General features: G+C 36.5%; 1 protein-coding gene across 4 annotated transcripts in view; it reads left to right on the top strand.

Annotated features, from left to right (window-relative positions):
• Positions 1 to 22,245, top strand: part of LHPP (phospholysine phosphohistidine inorganic pyrophosphate phosphatase) — a 133,398-nt gene that overhangs the window by 39,663 nt on the left and 71,490 nt on the right. For 3 of the 4 annotated variants that reach the window (XM_083364535.1, XM_083364536.1, XM_083364537.1), the window contains exon 6: positions 764 to 855. In XM_083364535.1, the coding sequence (XP_083220661.1) occupies positions 764 to 855 (92 nt within the window). Of the gene's footprint in view, positions 1 to 763; positions 856 to 7,977; positions 7,996 to 20,697; positions 20,951 to 22,245 lie in introns of all 4 variants that reach the window. The other variant, XR_014492733.1, reaches the window with a different exon arrangement.

Raw genomic sequence — 22,245 nt, forward strand, 5'->3', positions numbered from 1 at the left:
TCTAGCCTAAGATAGTTCTGGGAGCTAAAATCTTCACTATTAGGATCCATAGTGGGGAAAAAAATCAAACTGATTAAGGAATAAGTGATACTTTTTAAGTTTTTATTTTTGCATCGTGTAGTCTCAGTATGAAATCATGCCGAAGTTGAATGCACTAAATTTTAATGGCTTTGTAAAATATTTCTTACTTAACTTTTGATTACATCTTGAGTTTTAAAAGAGTAAGAAAAAAAATGTTGGAATCACAATATATTTAATTCATGGGCAAGTCAATAAGTAATTAGTTGCTATTTGTTAAAAGGTTAACAACATTAGATTGTAAGACAATGCATGTCGTATCTAAATCTAAATTACATATCTAGACTGACAACAATCTAGAGTAAAGGAGAGAGTAGAGGAAGGAAAGAAATGCAGTAGAATAAGCTATGGAATTTACCCTTTAGTGTTTGGAGTATTTGAATTCTTGAAGTATTCCCCATTGCAATATGTCAAAAAAACCCCAAAAAACTACTGAGTTTTTCTGATGACTTTCAGACCATTTGAAAAATTAGTGCTCAACTCTATAGCCTTGTAAGTAGAGATTGAATTATAGTCTGGGTGGATTAACTTTAAAAGGATACATTGACAATACGAACTTGTTTAATTTGCATGATGGCTATATTAAATATCAAATCAGGCAGGTTATTATGTCAAGGAAGATGAAGTAGGGCGGGACTCAAATGCATTTGACTTTATGTCTGTCTGTATTTCATTGCTGTGACAGGCCATCATGATTGGAGATGATATTGTAAACGATGTAGGAGGAGCCCAGCAATGTGGAATGAGAGCTGTACAAGTACGGACAGGAAAGTACAGGTCAGTGCATATTAAATAAGCCTTGTATCCCCTATAGTTAATAATCTGCTTCCCTTACTTTTTTCTTTATGGCTTTATACTGTAACTGTGATGCATAGATTTATAATGAAAAAAATAAATTTTATTTTTTTGTCTAGCAAAGTTGTGGAATACATGGTCTGGCAGCCTGAATTTTGTTCTCGGAGTCAGTTTGTATGTGGCCCATGTATTCTCCGTCAAGCCCATCTTTGATAATGATGTACTATGTTATTAATCCTGGTAATTGGGTAGGTCATACATTTATTAATTGAGAAAGTGCATCAAAAGCCAATTTCTTAACTCTAGGTAGTTTGTGCGTAAAATAAAAAGGAACTTTAAAACAGCACGAAAAATATGGAGTGCCGTGTATAATTTACATTATTTGAAATCCAAGCTGATCTTTGTGTTTTAGTGAATGACTATTTGCAGAAAATGCTGCCTTTGAGACAAGATGTGTGTATTATTACATTGTAGTTCCCTTAGATGGTGCCATTTGTACAGTTACTGTAGCTCTGAGTGATCTTCTCTGCTGGCTGTTTTAACAGATTTGCCAATCGCTCTTACCTCTGAAGAAAGTTGTAAGCATAACTGATCTTTTTCAGATCCTTTACTGATCAGAGGTTTTAAAGTTTCGGAACTTGTCTGAGGCCAATAGGATTTGGAATTCAACATTTGATGGATCAAGAATTTTCAAGTGTGATTTATAGAGAAAAACAAAGTGCATATAACTGCATAGGAGCTGGACATTCAGGAACAACATGCAGAAATGTAGAAGGTTGGATAAATAAATCTATAAGAGCCAGGCGAGCATTCCCAATAAGATGAGTTCTATAAGGGGTTAGGAATTGTACAACAGACCTGCCATCAGAAATATTTCTTAATGAATAATTTCCTTGCTGGGCTAAAGTTTTCTAGGGCACAGTCTCTGCCTGCTTATTCACCAGTAGCTGGGAATCCAGGAGAACTTCCAAGTCCTTCAAGGGCAGTGCCATTCCACCAAGGGACACAATTACAAATGGCAGGGACCTGCAGTGAATGTTCTGTTTTGTATAGGGTTCGTGCTTTCCTATCCCATCCAGAGCTGTGTAGTCTCCAGTCAAGATGTTGAGAGCATCACCTATGTAGCTTAAGGTAGCAGTGTACAATTGGACAACACCAGCATATTGCTGATACTGAATCCCAAACTAGCTAATAACCTCACCGAGCAGCTTCATGTGGATGTTAAAAAATGTGAGAGGGAAGGCTGAGTCTTGCAGCACCTCACAAACAAGGGACTGCCCGGCTGACTTCCCATACCCATTGGTGCCTCCAGCTGCCAATTTTCTCAGGTTGCCCAGAAAAATAGTATCCCATGGTTTGGGAGATTGTATTTCTTGATGGATAGTTTCTTGATGGATAGTTTATTTGTATTCTCCATGGACAGTTTGTGTTTTGTGATAATCTTTTCTGTTAACTTTAGCTCTCTTAGTAGATTATACCAGGTTACAAGTCAAATAAATAAGTATTAACTATCCAGTGAGAGAACCTTCTCTTCTGATTCTTTAATGGTATTTATATATACTGCTCAAAAAATAAAGGGAACACTTAAACAACACAATGTACTGTATTTAATAGTAGGATGTCTTATTTTCTGTTGCCTTTATTTTTTTGAGCAGTATATTATGAATTCCACATTTTAAATAAAAGTAATTTGAAGGGAGAGCCAGTTGGTACAGTGGTTGAAGACAGCAAGCTAAAAACTGGGAGACCATGAATTCTACCACCATCTCTCCCAACTGGATGACTTTGGGCCAGTCATGTTTTCTTAGCTGAAGGATGGAGTCAGAGGCAAATTGTTTGCCTTCCCAAAAATATTGCCAAGAAAATTGCATGGATTTGTGCAAGGTAGTTACTAGGAATGAAGATTGATTTGAAGGCACACACATACACAAGATAAAGGACTGCCTAACACAGTGGTGGCAAACCTATGGCATGCATGCCAGAGGTGGCACTCAGAGCCCTCTCCGTGGGCATGTGTGCCGTCACCCCAGCCCCGCCTCCCCCCATGGCCCCCTCCTCACAAGCAGCCCCCCAGAGGAGTGTCACCCCCGGGCACAGCCCGCGGGCAGCAGTGCAGCCAAGGACATGGCAGCTGGGCAGCAGGGACAAGACTCCACCCTTGCACCTCATCGCATGCAGATGATGCTGTGGGGCGTGGGCAGAGGGCATGGCTGCCATGGCACTGCAGGGCCATCTGGGCAATCTGCGGTGGGCCGTGGAGGTGGTGGGTGGCCCTGCGGGCAGGCAGGGCACGGGGCAGGGTGGGCAGGGGAGTGAGGCAGTTTTTGGGCACTCAGTCTCTAAAAGGTTCACCATCATTGGCCTAACACAAGCAAACTACACTGCTATATTAGCAGGGATCACCATGCTTAATAACCTACTGCTTTGTTTAGAATTTCCCATGCAGGTTTGATCATACTACTGATATTTTTTTAATTAAATTTAATGCTGGTCACTGAGTTTATTTGATGGAATAAATGGATTGCTATTTCCTGGAATGTATATTGATGCCACTTGTTTACTGTTCCCTACTTGTGTCATACAGCATCTTTTCCTGTGAATTATTACGTAATGTTGAATGAGTTTGTATAAATGGAATCTCCATCCAGAGGAGCAGAAAGCCAACTGAAAAGACTGTTCCCTTGGATATGGAATATTTCCTTCATTGTTTACAGTAGTCTTTAATATTTAGCCTTGCTCTGCAGTGAAGAGGTGGGATGTTCTTGGATAGCTGTTATCACTGTGAAGCAGAGGCTATTATATTCAACCTCTGCCAATTAGTCCTTTCTGCTTTTTTTGGGAGGCTGGTATGCATTACAATTAATGTAATTTGATTCCCTGTTGATAGTACTGAAAACATTTTGGCTATTCAGTATTGTTTCTGTGGCATAACACCTTGTTGAGGCTTACTTTATTGCCTGTTCCTTTAAGTTGGTTGAAACAACAGTTCTATTTTAATGTTAATACTTTGTAAGTCAGAAAAATGACATCCAGGTATACAGAGAACTTATAATCCACATTTCATTTTTATTTCTTGATATATACCTTATTCTTTAAGGAAGCCTTTCCCTATTTGAGGTGATACCTTTGTCATAATAGTTGCCAAAGTTGAAAAAAAGATTGCCATAGGATGCAGGACAGGATTAAAACCTAAAAATAGGAGAATGTGTAAAAAGTATGTCCAGCTCTGACATAAAGAATTTGTAGATGTAACCAATCTTAGCATTCTCCTGCAGATTACATCATCTGGATGGGAACTTGGAAAAGCTTCCACAGTGATGCTTTTCTTAAAAAGTGCTTAACCAGTTGTATCAGTTAATAACCGTGTAATGTTCCTGTGGTTGGCAGTATTTTTTAAACATTAGAATGCCAGAGAAACCTGCTAGGGAATAAGAACTTATCTTTTTTTTTTAGTAGAGACTACTTGCATGGGATTCATAATCATACATTTGAACCTAATGATTAGCTAAAATTTCCACAGAGTATAGGTTTCTAGGAAAGGAAAGGAAAATAGCTAAAAGGCTTTCCTAATATGGTTCCTGAGATAAGGAAAAGGAATTGGTCTGAGCTATAATAATTTATGACACTTCATTAGAATACACTTATTATTCCATTACTCTTAAGGTTTTGAAAGAACCAACTTCTCCTAATCTTCTTGGGTTCTCAAAAGTTCTTCCATTACATTTCTTCAATTTGTTTTCCCATGCATATTGCATGGAAGTGAATGTTTTCACTTCCATTTTTATCAGAAGAATATTTCAGTTTGTTGACTTCTATTTCCATATAATTACTCACATGTTTTATTATGCTACAGTAGCTGCTTGCAGTGACATAAATGTAGAGCTTTATGTCAAGTAATAACATTGATCTCTATGGTACAGCTTTGTCTTTACTGAGTCGCTATAATCCTCCAGGGTCTCAGACAGAGGTCATTTTCTGCTTGATCAGAGATTGATTGATTATAATTTGCATAGATTTGCCACCTAAACATTAGACATTGGATGGAGAAATTAGAATTGAATTTTGGAGGTTCGGCATAAAGACCATGAGGTTTATCATCAGGCAATGTCTCTTCTGAAAGGGTGACATAATGTTGATGGTACACTTTTGTAGGCTTCTCTTATCTACCAAATTTTAGGATTAGGATTAGGCTGCACATAATATGGATGGTATACATAATAAGCACTGCTTTGTGTAACAGAGCAACATTAAAAAAAGAAAACTTTCTATTCCAAAGAAAAGCAATGATAAACAGTACTACTCTGTATGGTATAGAACATGTCTCTCTCTACCCTCTTATTTCAAGAATACTTAAAAGAACTTTACTTGTGAAATGGTAATGGTAAAATTACTATATAAAACCTGATTTAAACCATGCCAGCATACACAACATAAGGATCTCATCTTCAGAACAAATCCTGCCTTAGAAAAATTCAATTAGCATAAAGTGGTGTACAATTAATTTCATTCCAATGTTATAGAACAAGATAAAACACGTTTGCTTTGCCATGAAGTTCACTAATGGTCTAGAATAAAATTGTCGTATTTCTAACTGTAGCCTTATGTATTTGAAAAGCTAGCAATTATAATCCTATAATTATTGCTATAATCAATCTACTATTCTCTTTATTCATAACAGATAGGTAAGAGCTATAGTCCAACTCATTTGAAAGATTAGAAGTTGGTATCTCATACAGTAATAATTGTCTGAAGGCTACCCTGATATACTTGGCTGGAACATAATCTTGTGAGCCTTTTCCCAAGCAGTCCTTTTCACACTCTGTTCCCAATTATCATGATAGGATGAGGAACTGGCTTCAATTTCTTTGAAATGGCAGATGTTAGGCAAGAGGCTAAATTAAGAATATATGCTCCTTTGTCAGTAAAAGTAAATGACAAACCCTATTCTCTTCCTTGAACAAATGTAAATATATTGATAAGTTTCCATATAAAATATATTTGGCTAATTTTAACTCAATATATCTTAATATGTAAGTGTAATGATTGCTGCTCACATGTGGCAGACATTTTGGAGATGACAGATAGATAAGACTCAAGAAGTGATGGTGGGTTGTTGGTTTTTTGGGGGGGCGGGAATTCAGCATTCAGAGAACAGCTCTCACACTTACTTTCTTTGGAACTAATGCCAAATGGCCAACTTTGAAATTATGAATGGATGAGTCTGGGACTCATTCTTTGGTTTTCAGGAGATACCACCAGTCTTTGCTCATGGAGACTACATATGGCTGCTTCCACCTTTTCTGATCTTTGGAGCTTCCAGGAACCGTTCCCATTTTTTTTCTTTCACAACAGATTGGCCATCAGCTGCCAGTAGGGCAAAGGTACTTTTTCCTCATTGCTAATAGCAGCAGAGAAACAGCAGAATGAAACAGGATTGCTGAAATGGAGGAGACTAATCCAAGCTGCTCTGTCCAAGACTGCTGTCTTCTTACTTTAACACCAGCGAAGAAACAGTGATCTGCATAGGATCTTTGAGAGAGGAATGAGGGAGTGAAGTTGGGAAAAGCAGCTGCAGCCAGCCAGAAATGCCATTTTCCTCATGTATTTCTTCACGCATTCATATCCTGGTGGGGATCCTCCCTGGAGCTCAGAGTTTGTCAGGAACAAATAGAAGAGGAACCAGCAAGACTGAAAAAGCCCCACATCCCAACTAATGTAAGAATTTTTGGAAGAAGGCGAAAGTTATATTCCACTTTATTGATTAATAGATATTTGCTTGAACTAAGGATTAAAGGACTCCCTTTAATACTTTCTGAAGGACTGAATATTAAAGACATATTTACAGGGCAACATGTCCTTGAAAGGCAAAGGGGCAACAGCTCATTGTTGGGGAAGTTATGTGGTGAAGTAAAGCATTGTGTACAGATTGCTATGTTGTGGTGTGTCTAGCCCTTGTAAAGTAAAGCACCCTCACAAGGGGGACAGGGATAAAGCTTCTTCCCTCCTTAGCAGACTTGCTGTGATAGTTTTTTTCTAAATTGATTGAAATTAACAAGCTCCATGCATCAGCACTTCTCTTGCAGCCTCTCTGTCTAAAGGTCTATGGAGATTATCAACCAACCAGGTCATGGTTGTCCCAAAGGTGCTTTTTCAAACTGCAACCAGACTTTGTTTTTCCTTGAAGATGTTTCACTTCTCATCCAAGAAGCTTCTTCAGTTCTGATTGAAAGGTGGAGGATAGAAGGATTTATATTCCTTGCAGTCATCACATAAACCTCCAAGTGCCCTAAACGATCTTCAGAAAGATTTTTGCTTTAGAAAAAACAGTTGGACACAAGGACAAAACAGCATTGTGGACCATTGCTATGTGGTGTTTGCTTTAAACTTTATGCATATTTGGCATTAATTTAATTTTTACTGATGAATCTCTGATAAGCTTCAAAATTTCAAGGATTCCTTCAGAATACGTTTAAAACTGCTCCTGTGAAGATGTAGGTTAGAGTATTCCTGCTATGTAGGTAGCAGACTGAATATTCTAAAATGTTTTTAAACATTCTCAAATCAGCCAGAGCTAAATACTGGAGCTTGGTGAATTACTGTCATTTCAGTTATTGGAGATGGTGGGCTTCCCAAGTACTGCAGATGCCACACGAATCTTGCTTTTACAACAGAAGGAAAGGGGAGTTTAGGCATTATTTCACCTTTTATTGCTCACTAACTTTTATTAGGGTACCATTTCATGAGTAATTGTGTGAACTGTATGGATGCAAACCTTTGTGGATGAAATAGATCTACTTTTTAATACCAGCAGCGCAAAGCAGCTCAGCCATAGGTCAACTGTGCTGTTACAAATTCACCATTTCCTGGAGCATTTACTTATACAGAACTGACAGAAATAATAAACTTTTCACCATTATAGATGAAGTAGGCTTTAGTGAATATAGTTTGTCACTTTTCCAAGCCGTCTTCTTTTTCTTCTCCTTCTTCTTCTCCTTCTCCTTCTCCTTCTCCTTTGTTTTCAAAAGAAATACTGTTTATATGTTATGTTTTTATTTCCCATTTTTACTTTCTTAATACGGATTCTCTTTTGTATCACTATTTCAGATATATGAGTATCTCTTGGTGAGCACTTCTTTCTGTTTGTTTTCACTTTATTTTCTTTCTCTAGTTAATGGCACTAGATCACAGGAACAGCCAATTTGCTGTTTTATACATTAATAAAGAGATTACAGATAGTCCTCATCTTACAATTGATCATTAACGACCATTTGGAGTTATCACAGCCTCAAAAAGGGTGCCTTATGGCCTATAAAGCATTCCAGCAGTTGTAAAATGTCTCTCCCTCTCTCTCTCTCTCACACACACACACACACACTCACACACACACTCTCTCTCTCTCACACACACACACACACAAACACATACACAGAATGTCATATGAATTGCATTTTGGGCACTTGGTACCTGGCTCACATTTACAACTGGGTGTAGCATACCACATGTCAACACAATTTGTGATGTTTTTTCCAGGAAAAAAAACAGTCCTTAAGGAGAATGGATTCGGACTTTCAGCCAGATGATTTGTTTAATCACCATGTGATTCAAACTTACGAAATATTATTTATTTAACAATAAAAATGGATGTAGAATTGGGTCCAGTCATAAGGGTGTATCTACTTATGACCTGAATTTTTAGTTCCATTTATAGTTGAGGAATATCTTTATGCTATAACAGCTATATGTAAATTGGAAGAATAGTAAAAGTATCTTTCCTAAAACCTCTAATTGCCCTTGATTTGTGTTCACAACATATAGTAGATAAATCCTTGTTATTTTCCTGGCAGTAATTCTGGTTTGCCATTGTCATAAAGGCACAGAGAGTACTGCAATTTCAGTTAAAATATGAACGTCCCCAGATGACCGAGGGATTAGGTTTGGTTTGGTTTTTATTTTCATTACTTTTTAATTTAGCTGGGATTTCAAAAGCTATTTGTTCATACAGTAGATCATTCCAAAGTCTATAGCTGCTCTTTCCATCATCACTTTCATTACAGCTATGTGTCCTGCTGTTTGGTATGTTTTTAGCAGAATTTTGTTTTATGTGATGAATATTTATCTGGAACACTTTTGAAAGTGAATATTGCTCTTCTTTGAGTACAGTTAGCATAAAGTTCAGTTCTGATTTTCTTTTTATTGTATGTGTGATTGAAAAAATGCAGTACAAGCAACACTCTGGTGTGTATTTGTGTGTGTCTTAATGAACACTTCCTTTGTAACTTCCTTTCTCACTGGCCTAATTCAAACTCGTATCGGATTCCACGCACATTCATAAATGTTGTACATAGGAATAAGTAATATATAATTGATAAAAAGACATATTGCGACCATGTATTCAAATAGCTATTAAATGGAATTTTTATATTGACAACAAATGAAATATGTCTCTGAGGTTGCTGTAATAGTGGAGAATAGTGGAAAGCTCATTACTGGAGATGGCAAATGATTATGTGGTTTGTTTGTTTTTTGCATGGATAACAAAGTTATCATGTAGTTGTTAGATAGAATTTTTATACTGACAATAAATGAAATATGTCTCCAAGTTTGCTATAATGGGTAGAGAGCAATGGAAAGCACATTATTGGAGATAGCAAATGATTGTGTGTTTGCTTTTGTTTTTTGCATGGATAGCAAAGTACTTGTTTTATATTGGAAATGATATTTTGGGCTCTACTCAAAATAGGCAATATTTAGCATAAATGTGGCTCCACTCACCTTCTGTTTTTTGTGTCCCTATATACAGAACTTTGTTGATGCCAGAATGAAGCTTATTCAGTAAAATACAATTGAGGGAAAGTAGTACAATATCATGTGTGAAAGGAATCTTGCCCAAATTCAGTATCCTCACAGACTGTCTTCCAGATACATACTTTCTGGATTAATTTGAACAACTGGCCTTGATGGAAATTCAGTTATGGGGCTTTAGTGTCATAAGGTCTACCAATTACAATAACGTATGTTGCATTAACAATTATAATATTTTTTTTCCTACTAGGGCTTGATTCTTGGGTGTTGAAATAAACGCTATGAAAGTTCATTTTAATATGAATAGGATGATTTTTTAAAATGTAGAAGTATGAAGGAGTGCTACCATGCCTTCTCAACAACTTCAATTGGTCCATTTGAACTGTAGTGGTGAGGATCAGACCCTCTCAAGTCCTAGTGTGCTGCCTCATTGTATCGGTCTTTTCCTAGAAGAATGAGCAAAGAATGCTAGAAGTGTCTGGCCAGAATATACATTACAATGGGATTACACAAGCAGGCATCTGCATTGATTTGCAATGATACAGAAAGATGCTGTAGATGAGCACATTATTAACAATGGTGATTGTCTGTGGAGATTCTCAACCATCCAGGTCATAGATGTCTCAAGGCTGCTTTTTCAAAAGGCAACATGACTGTTTTTCCTTGAGGAAGAAGAAGAAAATGCTTCACTCTTCATCCAAGAAGATCCATCCATTGTGATGGTGGTGATGATGGGGAAATCCCCTACCATCACAACTGATGAAGCTTCTTGGATGAGAAGCAAAAGGTTTTCTTCTTCCTCCTCAAGAAAAAATAGTCCAGTTGACTTTTGGGGAAAAAACCCCCATCTTTAAGACAACAATGGCGGTCATTTCATAATGTGCAGGAAAAGCAATGGGAAGCTTTTCCTGTATTTCATTATGAAAATCACATGAATAATCCATTTCAAGTATTTGATGATGTAATGCCAGAATGTAGGCCTCTCAGTATCCTTCTGAGGAGAACTGAGGATCTTTTAATGTTGCTTATGCTTTGTAACACCTTTGGGATGTTTATGATGTGTAACACCTTTGGGATGTCTAGGTGCTGATGTTGACATGCAGAAATATCTGAGATTGCAAGGAGAAGTTGTAATGAATGTGGAACATAGGAAAGTTTAATACAGTGAAATGTGAAACAACTACCCATTGTTATCTTAGACTTGAAGGTTGGGGATAGATCATCTTGGAGAAAAAAATGTGTCATTACAGTTATATGGTACATGATATAATGTTTTCTTATTTTTATTAAATTTTTCTAAGTAAAAAAAAAGATGGTAGTATATTTTTAGGAATCAAGTGCAAGTGAGCATTAAATTACTAGCAGTGGATTGAGTGTTCTCTAGAAAACATCCCTATGGAAAACCATGCCTAGCAACATTTTGCAGCTGTGTATAAATTATGTCCTGTCTTAAAATATGTATTTGCATATTTGACATTTCTGCTAAACTTATAATACAAACCTTTTTGTCTACAAAAAGCCCCAAGCCTGATAAACAAGGCAGTTGGATATAGGATTATGGCTATATTTTTTCAATGCAGCACCAAAAAAACCCTCAAACTGTTTTCCCCCCAAAATCATTCTAAATAGTACTCGAAGTCTTGCTTCCAGGATTAGCAATGTTGATCAGAGTTGAATGATGAGGTTTTAAAAGTCTGTTTATAAGTGAGGAGAGATTTCTTTTACTCTCTCATAGAGAAAATGATAAATTGGATTATAACATGGCTTTAATTAAAGTTAAATATATATGTTACTGTTTCTGGAAGCTCTTAATAGACTTTTGCTGATTAATACTCAATCATAGGTTTCTGCAATTTGATGATTGATAAGAGTTGAGATATGGGAAGCAATTTTTTTTTAGAAGTTTTACAAAAATTACAATATTATCCCCCTCAACCCCCCCCTCCCCCCTTCCCAGAGCTGATTACAGGGTTACAGATATATAATAATAGTAATCTAGCTAATATTAACCAACTATATAAATAACCAAATACATAATAGGCTTTAACTCCCTATAACATAAATACAAGCAAACTAAAAATATCCAAATTATTAAACAATACTAATACTAAATATAATAATAATATATAATTAATAATAACAACAACAACAACAATAACAACAACAACAACAACAACAATAATAATAATAATAATAATAATAATAATAATAATAATAATAATAATAATAAAATAAACTATAACAGTCCAAAATTTACTCATAAGCTAGATGGAACTTTTTAGTCCCATATTTATTCTGGATATAATCTATCCATCTTCTCCAAACCGAAATGTACCTTTCTTGTGAATGATCCTTCAAATAAGCAGAAATATGGGAAGCAATTTTATAAAGGTGTTATCTTACTGAAGCTTATACTTGGCTCGATAGGGAAGTAATCTTTTTTTATATCTCTTTTCTTATTTGTTAATTTTCTTTTTTCTGTCTCTTTGCTCTTCTCTATTTTTTATTAATATTTTCCTTAGTTTGTATTAGTCTTTTACCTTTATATTTTTAAACTTTAATAAAATAATCATGTTGCCTGGGTTGAGAAACTAAGTAAGTTTTCAGAGAAAACCTGAAGTGTAATCTAGGCCAGTAAACCCAACTCCTTTCTGTCAAAGCACAGACAGTGTTAATTAGTTTGATGGTAAAATGCTTGCAAGAAGACAAGCAAGTTCAGCAAATACCAAGATCTGAGTCATACATATTTGCCACTAGTAGTAAAAAAAAGGAAAAAAAAGTCCTGGCAATGAGAAACCACTAACATAGTACTGCTGCCAAAGTAATGGCCTTTCTGATTCTGAGATTCTAAACATGTCCAATTCACCAACAGAACCTTTAATTGAAAAACCAACAGCATCCTTCATTGTAATTTGCAGTGACACAGGATATATTTTACAGTAATTATCTTGCTGATAATTGTTCTTGAATGTTCTATAATTGCTGAACAAATTTTAACAAAAACAAAAAAACATCTTTATGTTGGAAAGTTTCATGGTTATACCTCCAAACGTCCAGTAGGTGGCACTATATACAAAGTGTGAGTTTACCAAGAATCTGGGACTTTCCAGTGAAGTAGACAGCACAGCTTCTCATGAATTTGCTTTTCACAGTAGCTTTATTGAGACAGAAATTAGTACCAAGAAATAAGAGGCACATATTTTTCTGCCGTAGCAATGGCTGTTTAAGCTTATAACTGGGTGATAACCTGTTTGTATTTTTTCCTGCCTACAATAATTTAACCCTAGTTTCTTTACCACAGTTTTGTTAGCATAATTTCCCATCAGGAGTCAATAAAATAGCAATTTCCACTATCCCTAGAGTACCTATCAGAAGTTCTCCATTTTATTATTGGATTTGTTAAATGAAAGCTTTCTTCCAGTGTGAGGATAAAGAATGGTTTGTGCTAATTTAAAGGAGGTTGGTGCTGACTTAGAAATATAAGGCCCTAGAAAAATTGAGGGTGGAGGGGATAGTAAAAAAGATTTTTTACAACTTTCAGAATATTATATGTGCATGCTAGTTACCACAGCTGGGTTGTTGTTTTTTTTGACCTACTGTATTTTGTCACCAATAATGACAAAATAGATTTCTTAGATGACAGTAACTTTGGTAGAAAATAGGATGAACTAGAACAATTTCCTCTAATTTCACTTCCAAATGCATGTACACATGCAGGGTTTGCACTTCCTTATTAGCTTCATGCTCACATTATTCTCCATCTCTGTTCAAGATAAAAAACAGTCCAGTTTTCAGTAGAAGTGCAGGAATTCTGGAGCTTGGGATCAGAAGGATGATTTGTCTCATCCCATTTCCCTGTTAAGGGACGCGGTGGCTCAGTGGGTTAGGATGCTGAGCTTATCGATCAGAAGGTCGGCAGTTTGGCGGGTCGAATCCTGAGTGCCGCGTAACAGAGTGAGCGCCTGTTACTCGTCCCAGTTTCTGCCAACCTAGCAGTTCGAAAGCACGTAAAAATGCAAGTAGAAAAATAGGGACCACTACGGTGGGAAGGTAACAGTGTTCCGTGCGCCTTTGGCGTCTAGTCATGCCAGCCACATGACCACGGAGACGTCCTCGGACAAGCGCTGGCTCTTCGGCTTTGAAACGGAGATGAGCACCGGCCCCTAGAGTCGGAAACAACTAGCACGCATGTGCGGGGGAACCTTTACCTTTACCTATTTCCCTGTTTCTGGACTCTTCCTCCTTCATAGCAAGATTATGTTACTTTAGCCTCATGTTTTCATTTTATATTGTTTTAATAAACTGAATAGAGCAATGGCACCTTGATGATTTGCAGCTAGCCCTGGTTGGGAATGCTTAGATTTAAGTACCACGCCTAATAAATTATGGAAGTGGACTGGCACTGATTAGATGTTCTTTTTTATATTCTCCAGTCAGCTGGAAGATGCAGTGATTAGTTCAGGTGACCTCGATATTTCAGTGTTGATAGCAATGCAGGTGACCATAGATTTGCCTGAAACAGTCTGAAAGTTTGAGGAGTAGGAAGGGTGCCATTATAGGATTTTATGACTTTATAATCCTTCTGAATGCTGTGATTTTGTCAGCTGGAGGTAATGGACTTAGATCAACCTCTAGCCAATGGTATGATATAGAAGCATGCATTATAAGGTTGTTACCATGCAAGGAGCTTCTCATAATTTAGCTTGATTATCATTACTGAAAATCCCATGTACGTAACAACCAGTACAGAACACTGTAGCACTCAAAAACTCTGGAGGTGCTCATAATAACCCACCAACAAGAGCATCTCTTAGAGCACCCCTCTCTAATATGCTTGCAACTCAAGTACATCTGAAGAAATAAATAATATGAAATCAGTTATGGAAATAAAGAGAAAAGGATAATGGTCTTAAGGTATCTTCTTTAATGTTCAGGTCTAAATAGTTTGGTGTTCCCTGGATCCCTGCTGCACAGAATGCCTGGAAACCACTTAGTGGCTTCACACTGTATGTGGTGACCCTGAGGTCAAGGGTTAAAAAGGAGATATTTCAGCAACAACAATAAGCAAATTTAACTGTGCAAGCCAACTGAATACAGTATGTATCCTGGGACAATGTTTTTTTCTGAAATGGCATTCTTTCCCTTTCCTTTCAAGGATATGTTGTTCTTCACAGCTGGCTGCAGTGGATTTTAGCCTTAAAGCAGCAGGTCTCCATCCTGCCTTCCTAACCCTGAATGGGCAGAAGCCTGAACAAACCTGAAGTGGTTAAAAAAAAAGAAAGAAATCTAGAATTAGTCAGTACAGCCATGGCTTTTAAGTGAGATAGGTCGCTGTTTGCTACCGTGTGTAGATTTTTCAATGGTTTGTTTGTGTTCTTCATGGCTATGCTGACATAAAGGAAAATAGGAAACAGGTAATAATATCACCATTCCCAGGGTATAAGAAAGCAAAAGCGAAGCATGAGAGGGAATTGGGAGACAGTAGCCCAAGTCCACTACAGGTTGTCCTCGTCTTATTATGACCGCAATTGAGCCCAAAATTTATGTTGATAAAGCGAGACATTTGTTAAGTGAGTTTTGCCCCATTTTACGACCTTTCTTGTCATAGTTAAGTGAATCACTGCAGTTGTTAAATTATTATCACAGTTGTTAAGTGAAGCTGGCTTCCCCATTGACTTGGCTTGTCAGAAGGTTGCAAAAGTTGATCACATGACTCCCCTGGACACTTCAACTGTCATAAATATGAACTAGTTGCCAAGCATCGGGCTTTTGACCCTGGGGAATGCAGCAATGATCATAAGTGTGGAAAACAATTGTAAGTCACTTTTTTCAGGGCTGTTGTAACTTTGAATGGTCACTAAATGAACTGTTGTAAGGCGAGTACTGCCTGTATTCATTTCTGCTGGTGTTTGTGGTGGTAAGCTCCACCACCAGCAAGTCATCTGGCAGAGTGCTGCTTCTGGGCTACAATCACAGAGCAGAAGGAGAAGAACCCAGGGGTGACATGATAGCAGTCTTCCAATACTTGAGGGGCTGTCACAGAAAACAGGTTGACCTATTCTTCAAAACACTTGAGGGCAGGACAACAAATAACAAATGGAAACTTATCAAAGACAGATCCAACCTAGAATTAAGGAGAAATTTCCTGTCAGGGAGAACAATTAACTCCAGAGGTTGTGGGTGCTCTATCATTAGAGGTTTTAAAGAAAACATTGGAAAGCCATTTGTCTGGAATGGTATAGGGCAGGGATAGGCAACCTTGGCTCTTGTATGACTTGTGGACTTCAACTCCCAGAATTCCTGAGCCAGCTGGCTCAGGAATTCTGGGAGTTGAAGTCCTCAAGTCATAAAAGAGCCAAGGTTGCCTACCCCTGGTATAGGGTCTCCTACTTGAGCAAGGGGTTAGACTAGAAGACCTCCAAGGCACCAACCAGCTCTGTATTCTGTTGTGTATTCTAACAGGAATTAACCAACTCTTATAGAGAATCTGACATCTGGCTGTATAGATTATAAAAGGGATTTGGTTTGAGCAATCCTTCATGGATCATTACCAGACTGCAGGTTCTTATAGAGCTATGACAGAATCCTTTGTTGTTTCTCTCCAAGGATTTGATTTTATGTGTTTATTCTGGGTTCTGTGGGAATTTCTCCAAAATAGGTTTGCAGAGGACTATACAAAATGTATAATATATTCTGTCACAAACAGAAAAAGTACTTTATCTAAGGAGAATAGTAAAATTTTCAATATACTAGTTGTGATGGTGTTTGGCCTTGTGGGAAAAAAAGGCTTTGTGTTAAATAATTATGTATCTAATTTAAAAGATATGGAGAACAGAAAAAAGAAATGTAGTACTAAAGAGTCAGGTTTGGCAAGAGGGCATTAAAAAGCAACATGTGTAATGTGTTTGTTTAAAAACACAGATTGGAAAACAGGATTAAGTAATAAGTATGTCAAGATGACAAAAGACAAATCCAGGGAATAGTCACATGGAACATTTTGCTTGTTTTTTGTTCTTAGGATAAAAAAAAGAGGGTCAGGATCTTAGAATACCCTTGAGGATCTTGAAACACATGAGAAATTCTCATCCCAGTGCCCATACAAGAAAGCATGGAAGTAATTTAAAAGTTTCTAGATCCTGTTTCTGTCAATCTGTTTTTTGCTGATGGGGAATGCAGGTTTGGAAATATTTAGGAACTGTGAAGTTCGTACTGTTTATCTTGAGAACTGCTTCACTGGGAGGTCTAGGTGAATCTTTAAATTAAAGATACGGTAGAGACTTGACACAACTGGAAACAATTGACTGACTTCTCTTGCAATCCATAGCAACTTGGGGGGGTTTTGTGGGTGTGTAAGAGAAAGATGCAATTATAGCTGTAAAATGTGAGAAGCTTTGGAACCACTTCTGCTTGTAAATACAATCCAGTAGGACTGTGCAGTGTTTCAAACATAATTTAGAAAAGATATTTCACAGCATGATTATAGTATCTATCTGCAGCTCTTTAAAGCAACTGCATCTTTTCCCAAGATCATTTAGCTGTTCTCTGAAACTGCCATATGATTGTACAATAAAATTGTGGTTGGTTTAAAGAATTGCAGAGAGATGCTGCAAAGTACTTACGAATCCCAAATCCAAAATATTGCACAGCCATGCAGTCGAAGTTTTTCATGGAAGTAAGTCCCATTATATTTAAAGGCTTTCTTCTGTCGAAAGTAGGTTTAGGACTTTATACTTCATATCCATATACTGCTGATCATTAAGTCATCACGTTCCTTAGCATCTTTGATATAAGCTAAAAATAATACTGCTAATACTAGTATGACCCAACTATTATGTAGAATAGATCACTGAATTTTGTTCTGGCATAAAGAAGGAGTAGGAAAATAACTGAAATTGTCAGTAATTGTGAGTTTAATCTTTGAAACATAGCAGAATAAATTATTAGGAGAAAAAAAGATTTATTTGATCTTCATTTTAGAGATGTATGTGAGGTCTTCCATTGCAGCTCTTTATGTGGTAAAGACTCCCTAGTGTACTATTACTTACATACACTTCCATATATAATGTTTATAGCTTTTGTTATCTATTTGGCTGTACTATTTGAGTTATGTGCTTCCTGTTTTACTGGTATTACTATTTCTTGCTAATCCTGGATATTTTATGGTTTAGCACAGTGTTTTTCAATTTGGCCATTTTAACTCTGTGGACTTCAACTCTCAGAAATCTCTAGCCAATATGCTGACTGGGAAATTATGGGAATTCACCCATCTTAAAATGACCAAAATTGAAAAACACTGGTTTAGAACTTTCCTGTAAATTGCAATCAAGCTAAAGTGCATGTTTGAAGCTGAGCTGCCTCTTGCAGTTTTACCTTGAAACAGGGCCTACAATTTTTTGAAATAAATAAAAATATGGCTACAAAAGTTCAATTCCTCTGTGTGTTTATTTGGGAATAAATCTTATTGAATTTGGTGGGACTTATCTCTGAATAAACAAGCATGAAGCAGGCCTGCAGTACTCCTAAGAGCAAATTCCACTGAAGTAATTCAGATACTCAAATCAAGATGCCTAATTCAACATTCCATGCAAAGGTATTTGTTCAGGACTGAAACTACCGCTAGAAAGATATAAACTCAAAAGGCAGGCCTATTTTTAAAAGAAATACTGTCAGTATTTTATAAGGTATTACTTACATGATGGGTTTTGTCTATACTTGATTTACCATGCAGAGCTAATTGCTTATTTTACCTATCTACCCATCTACATACTCTTGTTCTATCTTTCACAATGTAAAGGTGCTTTTGCACATAAGGAATTCAGTACTGCCTGTATTCTATCCAGTTCTCGACCTCATCCAAAAATTTATTTAAGCATAAAGAATGCGTTTACTTAAAAAAAATCACTCCCCATAATATAATTGCTGAAAGATTTTAAATATAATCTGGAAGATTTTAAAAATCTTTTAAATTGTCTTGCAATTGTAAGCTTAGATCAAGAGGACACAAACACTAGTTTGTCTGAGGTTTTATGGACTTAACAAACTTCAAATTGCTTTTATATATTTCTATGGTTATTATGCTATACACAAAACAAAACTAACTTAGCTCAGCATGGTTAGATGCATTAGAAACACTCTGGGCAAGTACCCGAGTACCTTGGCTTTATAGCTTCTCAAAAGTTGTGAACAATTTCAAGACCATTCCAGCTCCTTTTTGTGTTTTCATTTTCCATAACGTAACTGGATTGTACTCACAGAATAGAACATACAAATCATAACTGCTGTAAAAAGGGATCAGCTTTTCTAGCCAGAAATATTCTTTAACTCCCAGTAGTTCCTAATCAACCTTTCTTAAAAATTCTAAAAATTCAACTTCACACATACGGAGAATTCGATAATGAAGGCTGACTGTGTGCCTATAAAAGAAAGCATGTGAGGAAAGTCTATTATAGTTCCATTGATTCTTTTTCAAAAATTTCATATATATATATGAAACATAAAACTCCCACCCAATCAGAGCACACCTCTATATATATATAAACCATCCTTCGATAGGGTAATATCCAGTGCTTTTTTTGTAAAAGAAAAAGGTGCCGGAACTCACACATGTCATACAACCTGCCTTGCCTACCCTACCAGGTTCTATCCAAAAAAGGTGCCGGAACTCCGTTCTGAGCGTTCTGTGACACAAAAAGCCCTGGTAATATCTAATATATCAATGCAAAAGAAATCTAAAATTTGTTTTGGGTTGATATATTGATATGTTAACTGTTGATATATTAATATGTTATCTGTTATTTATTGCTAAAAATGATATTACTTTCCAGAGGAAACCTCCAAGAAAATGTATTATTATGTTGTATATTTTTGTAGTGCCTTAGGATTTTTTTCCCGCGTGTCTTCTTTTAGGACAAAAAATTCTTGTCTCACAGTCAGGCGGAGTCCCACTATAATAAATGTTCTTGAGTAAGACAAGCTAAGTCTGGTCCTTTATGGATTTAAGAATGAATGAAAGAATAAATACATAATCTTTCTTGGCCTAAGCAATTCACCATTTATAGTAATGTAGAAGGCGCTTATAGTTCGATTTTCTTAAAGCAACTGCCATCTGGGAGATTTAAAAATTCTTTTAGATTGACTTGCAATTGTAAGTTTAGTCCCAGAGCAAAAGCAATTCATATGCTAAAAAGGACTCCATTCTTTTTCTAAAGCTTTATGGACTTTAAGTTGCCTTGTCACATATTTCTATGGTAATTATCCTGCACATAAAACAGATTTGTATATATGTCTACAGGCTTCACCAGTGTAACTGGCATGAAAGTCATCTCATCATACTGATTCTCATATGAGTTTGTTGCCATCAGCCCTGCTTATTATGAAATATTTGGGAATAAGTCTACCCAGAAATATGTGGGATGTGGAAATCAAAGCTTAAATATGGTACAGATGCACTAACTACATTTGGTTAATATTTTTGTTTCCCTGCACAAATAATTGGGGGACTACGGTTAGGATTAGGGTTAGGTAATTTGCAAATAGATTATAACAAAACTTATTTATAGATCAGAAGTCGTCAAACTGTTATTACATAGAGATACAAAGGTTAATGTTACATCTGCTCTCTTTGAGAAAGCTCAATAGTGTAGAAAAAATACTTTGGAGGATTATATTTTATCACCCTTTCATTATGTTTTTAGGGATAGAAAAAGTAGGTCCCATTTAGCTATCTATAAAATGAAAATGTGAAAATTGAAAATGTAATGGCATGCATATTAACTAGGAGAATAAACTGCTTGTAGTTTATTATCTTAAAGTAGTGTTTTCCCCGTTAACTTATAATTCAGTTATTATTCAGAAGGTTAATTTGTAGGAAACATCCTAATGAACATGTAGGTTTCAATGCAATATATAACTTGGCATGATTTACTCATTAAAGCCCATCTCTTAATTTTTTTGTGATTAATACTTTTTATATGCTACCAGGGGTATAATCTTCTGCGAGATGGTTCTCTGTTATACTTTCAGAATCTTATCAGATTGCATGCTGCAGAATAGAAATTAGATCATGTGGGTGATTGAAAGTCTTCAGTGCCAGAAAGCAGACACGGACTGCAACTTAATGAAGACCATGATGTTGCTGCACTAGAGCAAATCTATGCGTGAGAAGCTCATTAAAAATGTATGAGCTGTAGGGGAATCGGCAATGGATGAAGTCATGGAATTTATTTGCCCTTGGCTATAGTTCTTCAAGACTAGATGTCGGCTTCACTTCTTCCAGGTAGGCAATTTTCTGGAGTAGCGCATGGATTAATTAAGAACTGCAACTTTCTTCACTGAGGGAGACCTGTGCCAGTGTAAATGTAAAAATTTAATGAGTACCAGCCTATATAGAAAGATTTATGAAAATCCCTCTTTAACTTGCAGGTCTTTTTATAATCCATCAAAACTCTGATGCTTTGAATAACAATTTACTAGTGCAAAATCCATAGCTGCATTTTTTTTTCTTCCTTAGTAGCTCCAGAAGTTACGGAGATAAGTATTAAGTGCCTAAATCATTAGGAAAACAGTTTCATTTTGTCTTCTGCTGAATAAAAGTTTCTTCAGATAGGCTTAAAATTATTCAAGTTTGTTAGTTTTCAGAATCTGGTAGATTAGATTTCTAATGCTTAAGTGGATAAGATATGAGGGTCATATAGACCCTTTGCCCATCAGTATGATTAACCGGGGGGGGGAGGGTTCTGTAAGAAAAAAAAAACCCTTTTCATCGGATTTTCAGACTTGTTTTGCACAGCATTTGGTCTTCCTTCAAAAGGTGAGAGTGATTATGGTGGAACTCAGTTCCCATAATTTCAGTTATCTGAAATTATGATGTGAATTAAGTCAGTTAAGGCTGACTTGTTGTAGAATCCTTACCCCTGGAAATTTTTGTAGCCCCCTCCTAGTAGCCCAAAAGGCAATTGCACAGAATTGTTCCATCTGATGCTATGATCATCAAGGTGGTTTTCCCAAGGTAAGCCTCATCCATTGCACTCTGAGCATGCTGATCCCCAAATGAGCATGAAAATTCCCCAGTTTCCCCATGTGCAGGAAACTTGGCTGCATAATTTGGGGTAGTGAGGGACTGCTGATCAGCAAAACATCCTTGTTCCACCATGCTTTCCACTTAAATTGGTTGCTTTGTGGAAGCATTGTGTGTACAGCAACATTAAATAAGGTAGGATTTGTTGTTGTTGATGTTGATTTCTGTTGATGTCTACTTAGAGTGCTTCACTTGGCATGACTGCCTTTCAATTTCTTTTGTTCAGACTGGCCATATCAGATTATATCTGCTTCTTAAACAGTGTTATTTTTTCCTTCAAGGCATTTGGCAATAGAATGAGAATATGATTGCATATTAATAAATAGTATATGATGGTACATGATTCTGCTTCTCTTTTTGTTAGGTAGGAAGATGCGTTGAAAATGCTTAAGCAGTACAAGCTCTTGGTAAAAATTGGATGAGGTTGATAAAACTATGACTCAGTCATTTGATTAATCATTTCTCTAAAACAGCAGGTCCTGTACCGATAATGT

Source organism: Vipera ursinii (assembly GCF_947247035.1).
Source record: "Vipera ursinii genome assembly, chromosome: 5".
Lineage (NCBI taxonomy): Eukaryota > Metazoa > Chordata > Lepidosauria > Squamata > Viperidae > Vipera > Vipera ursinii.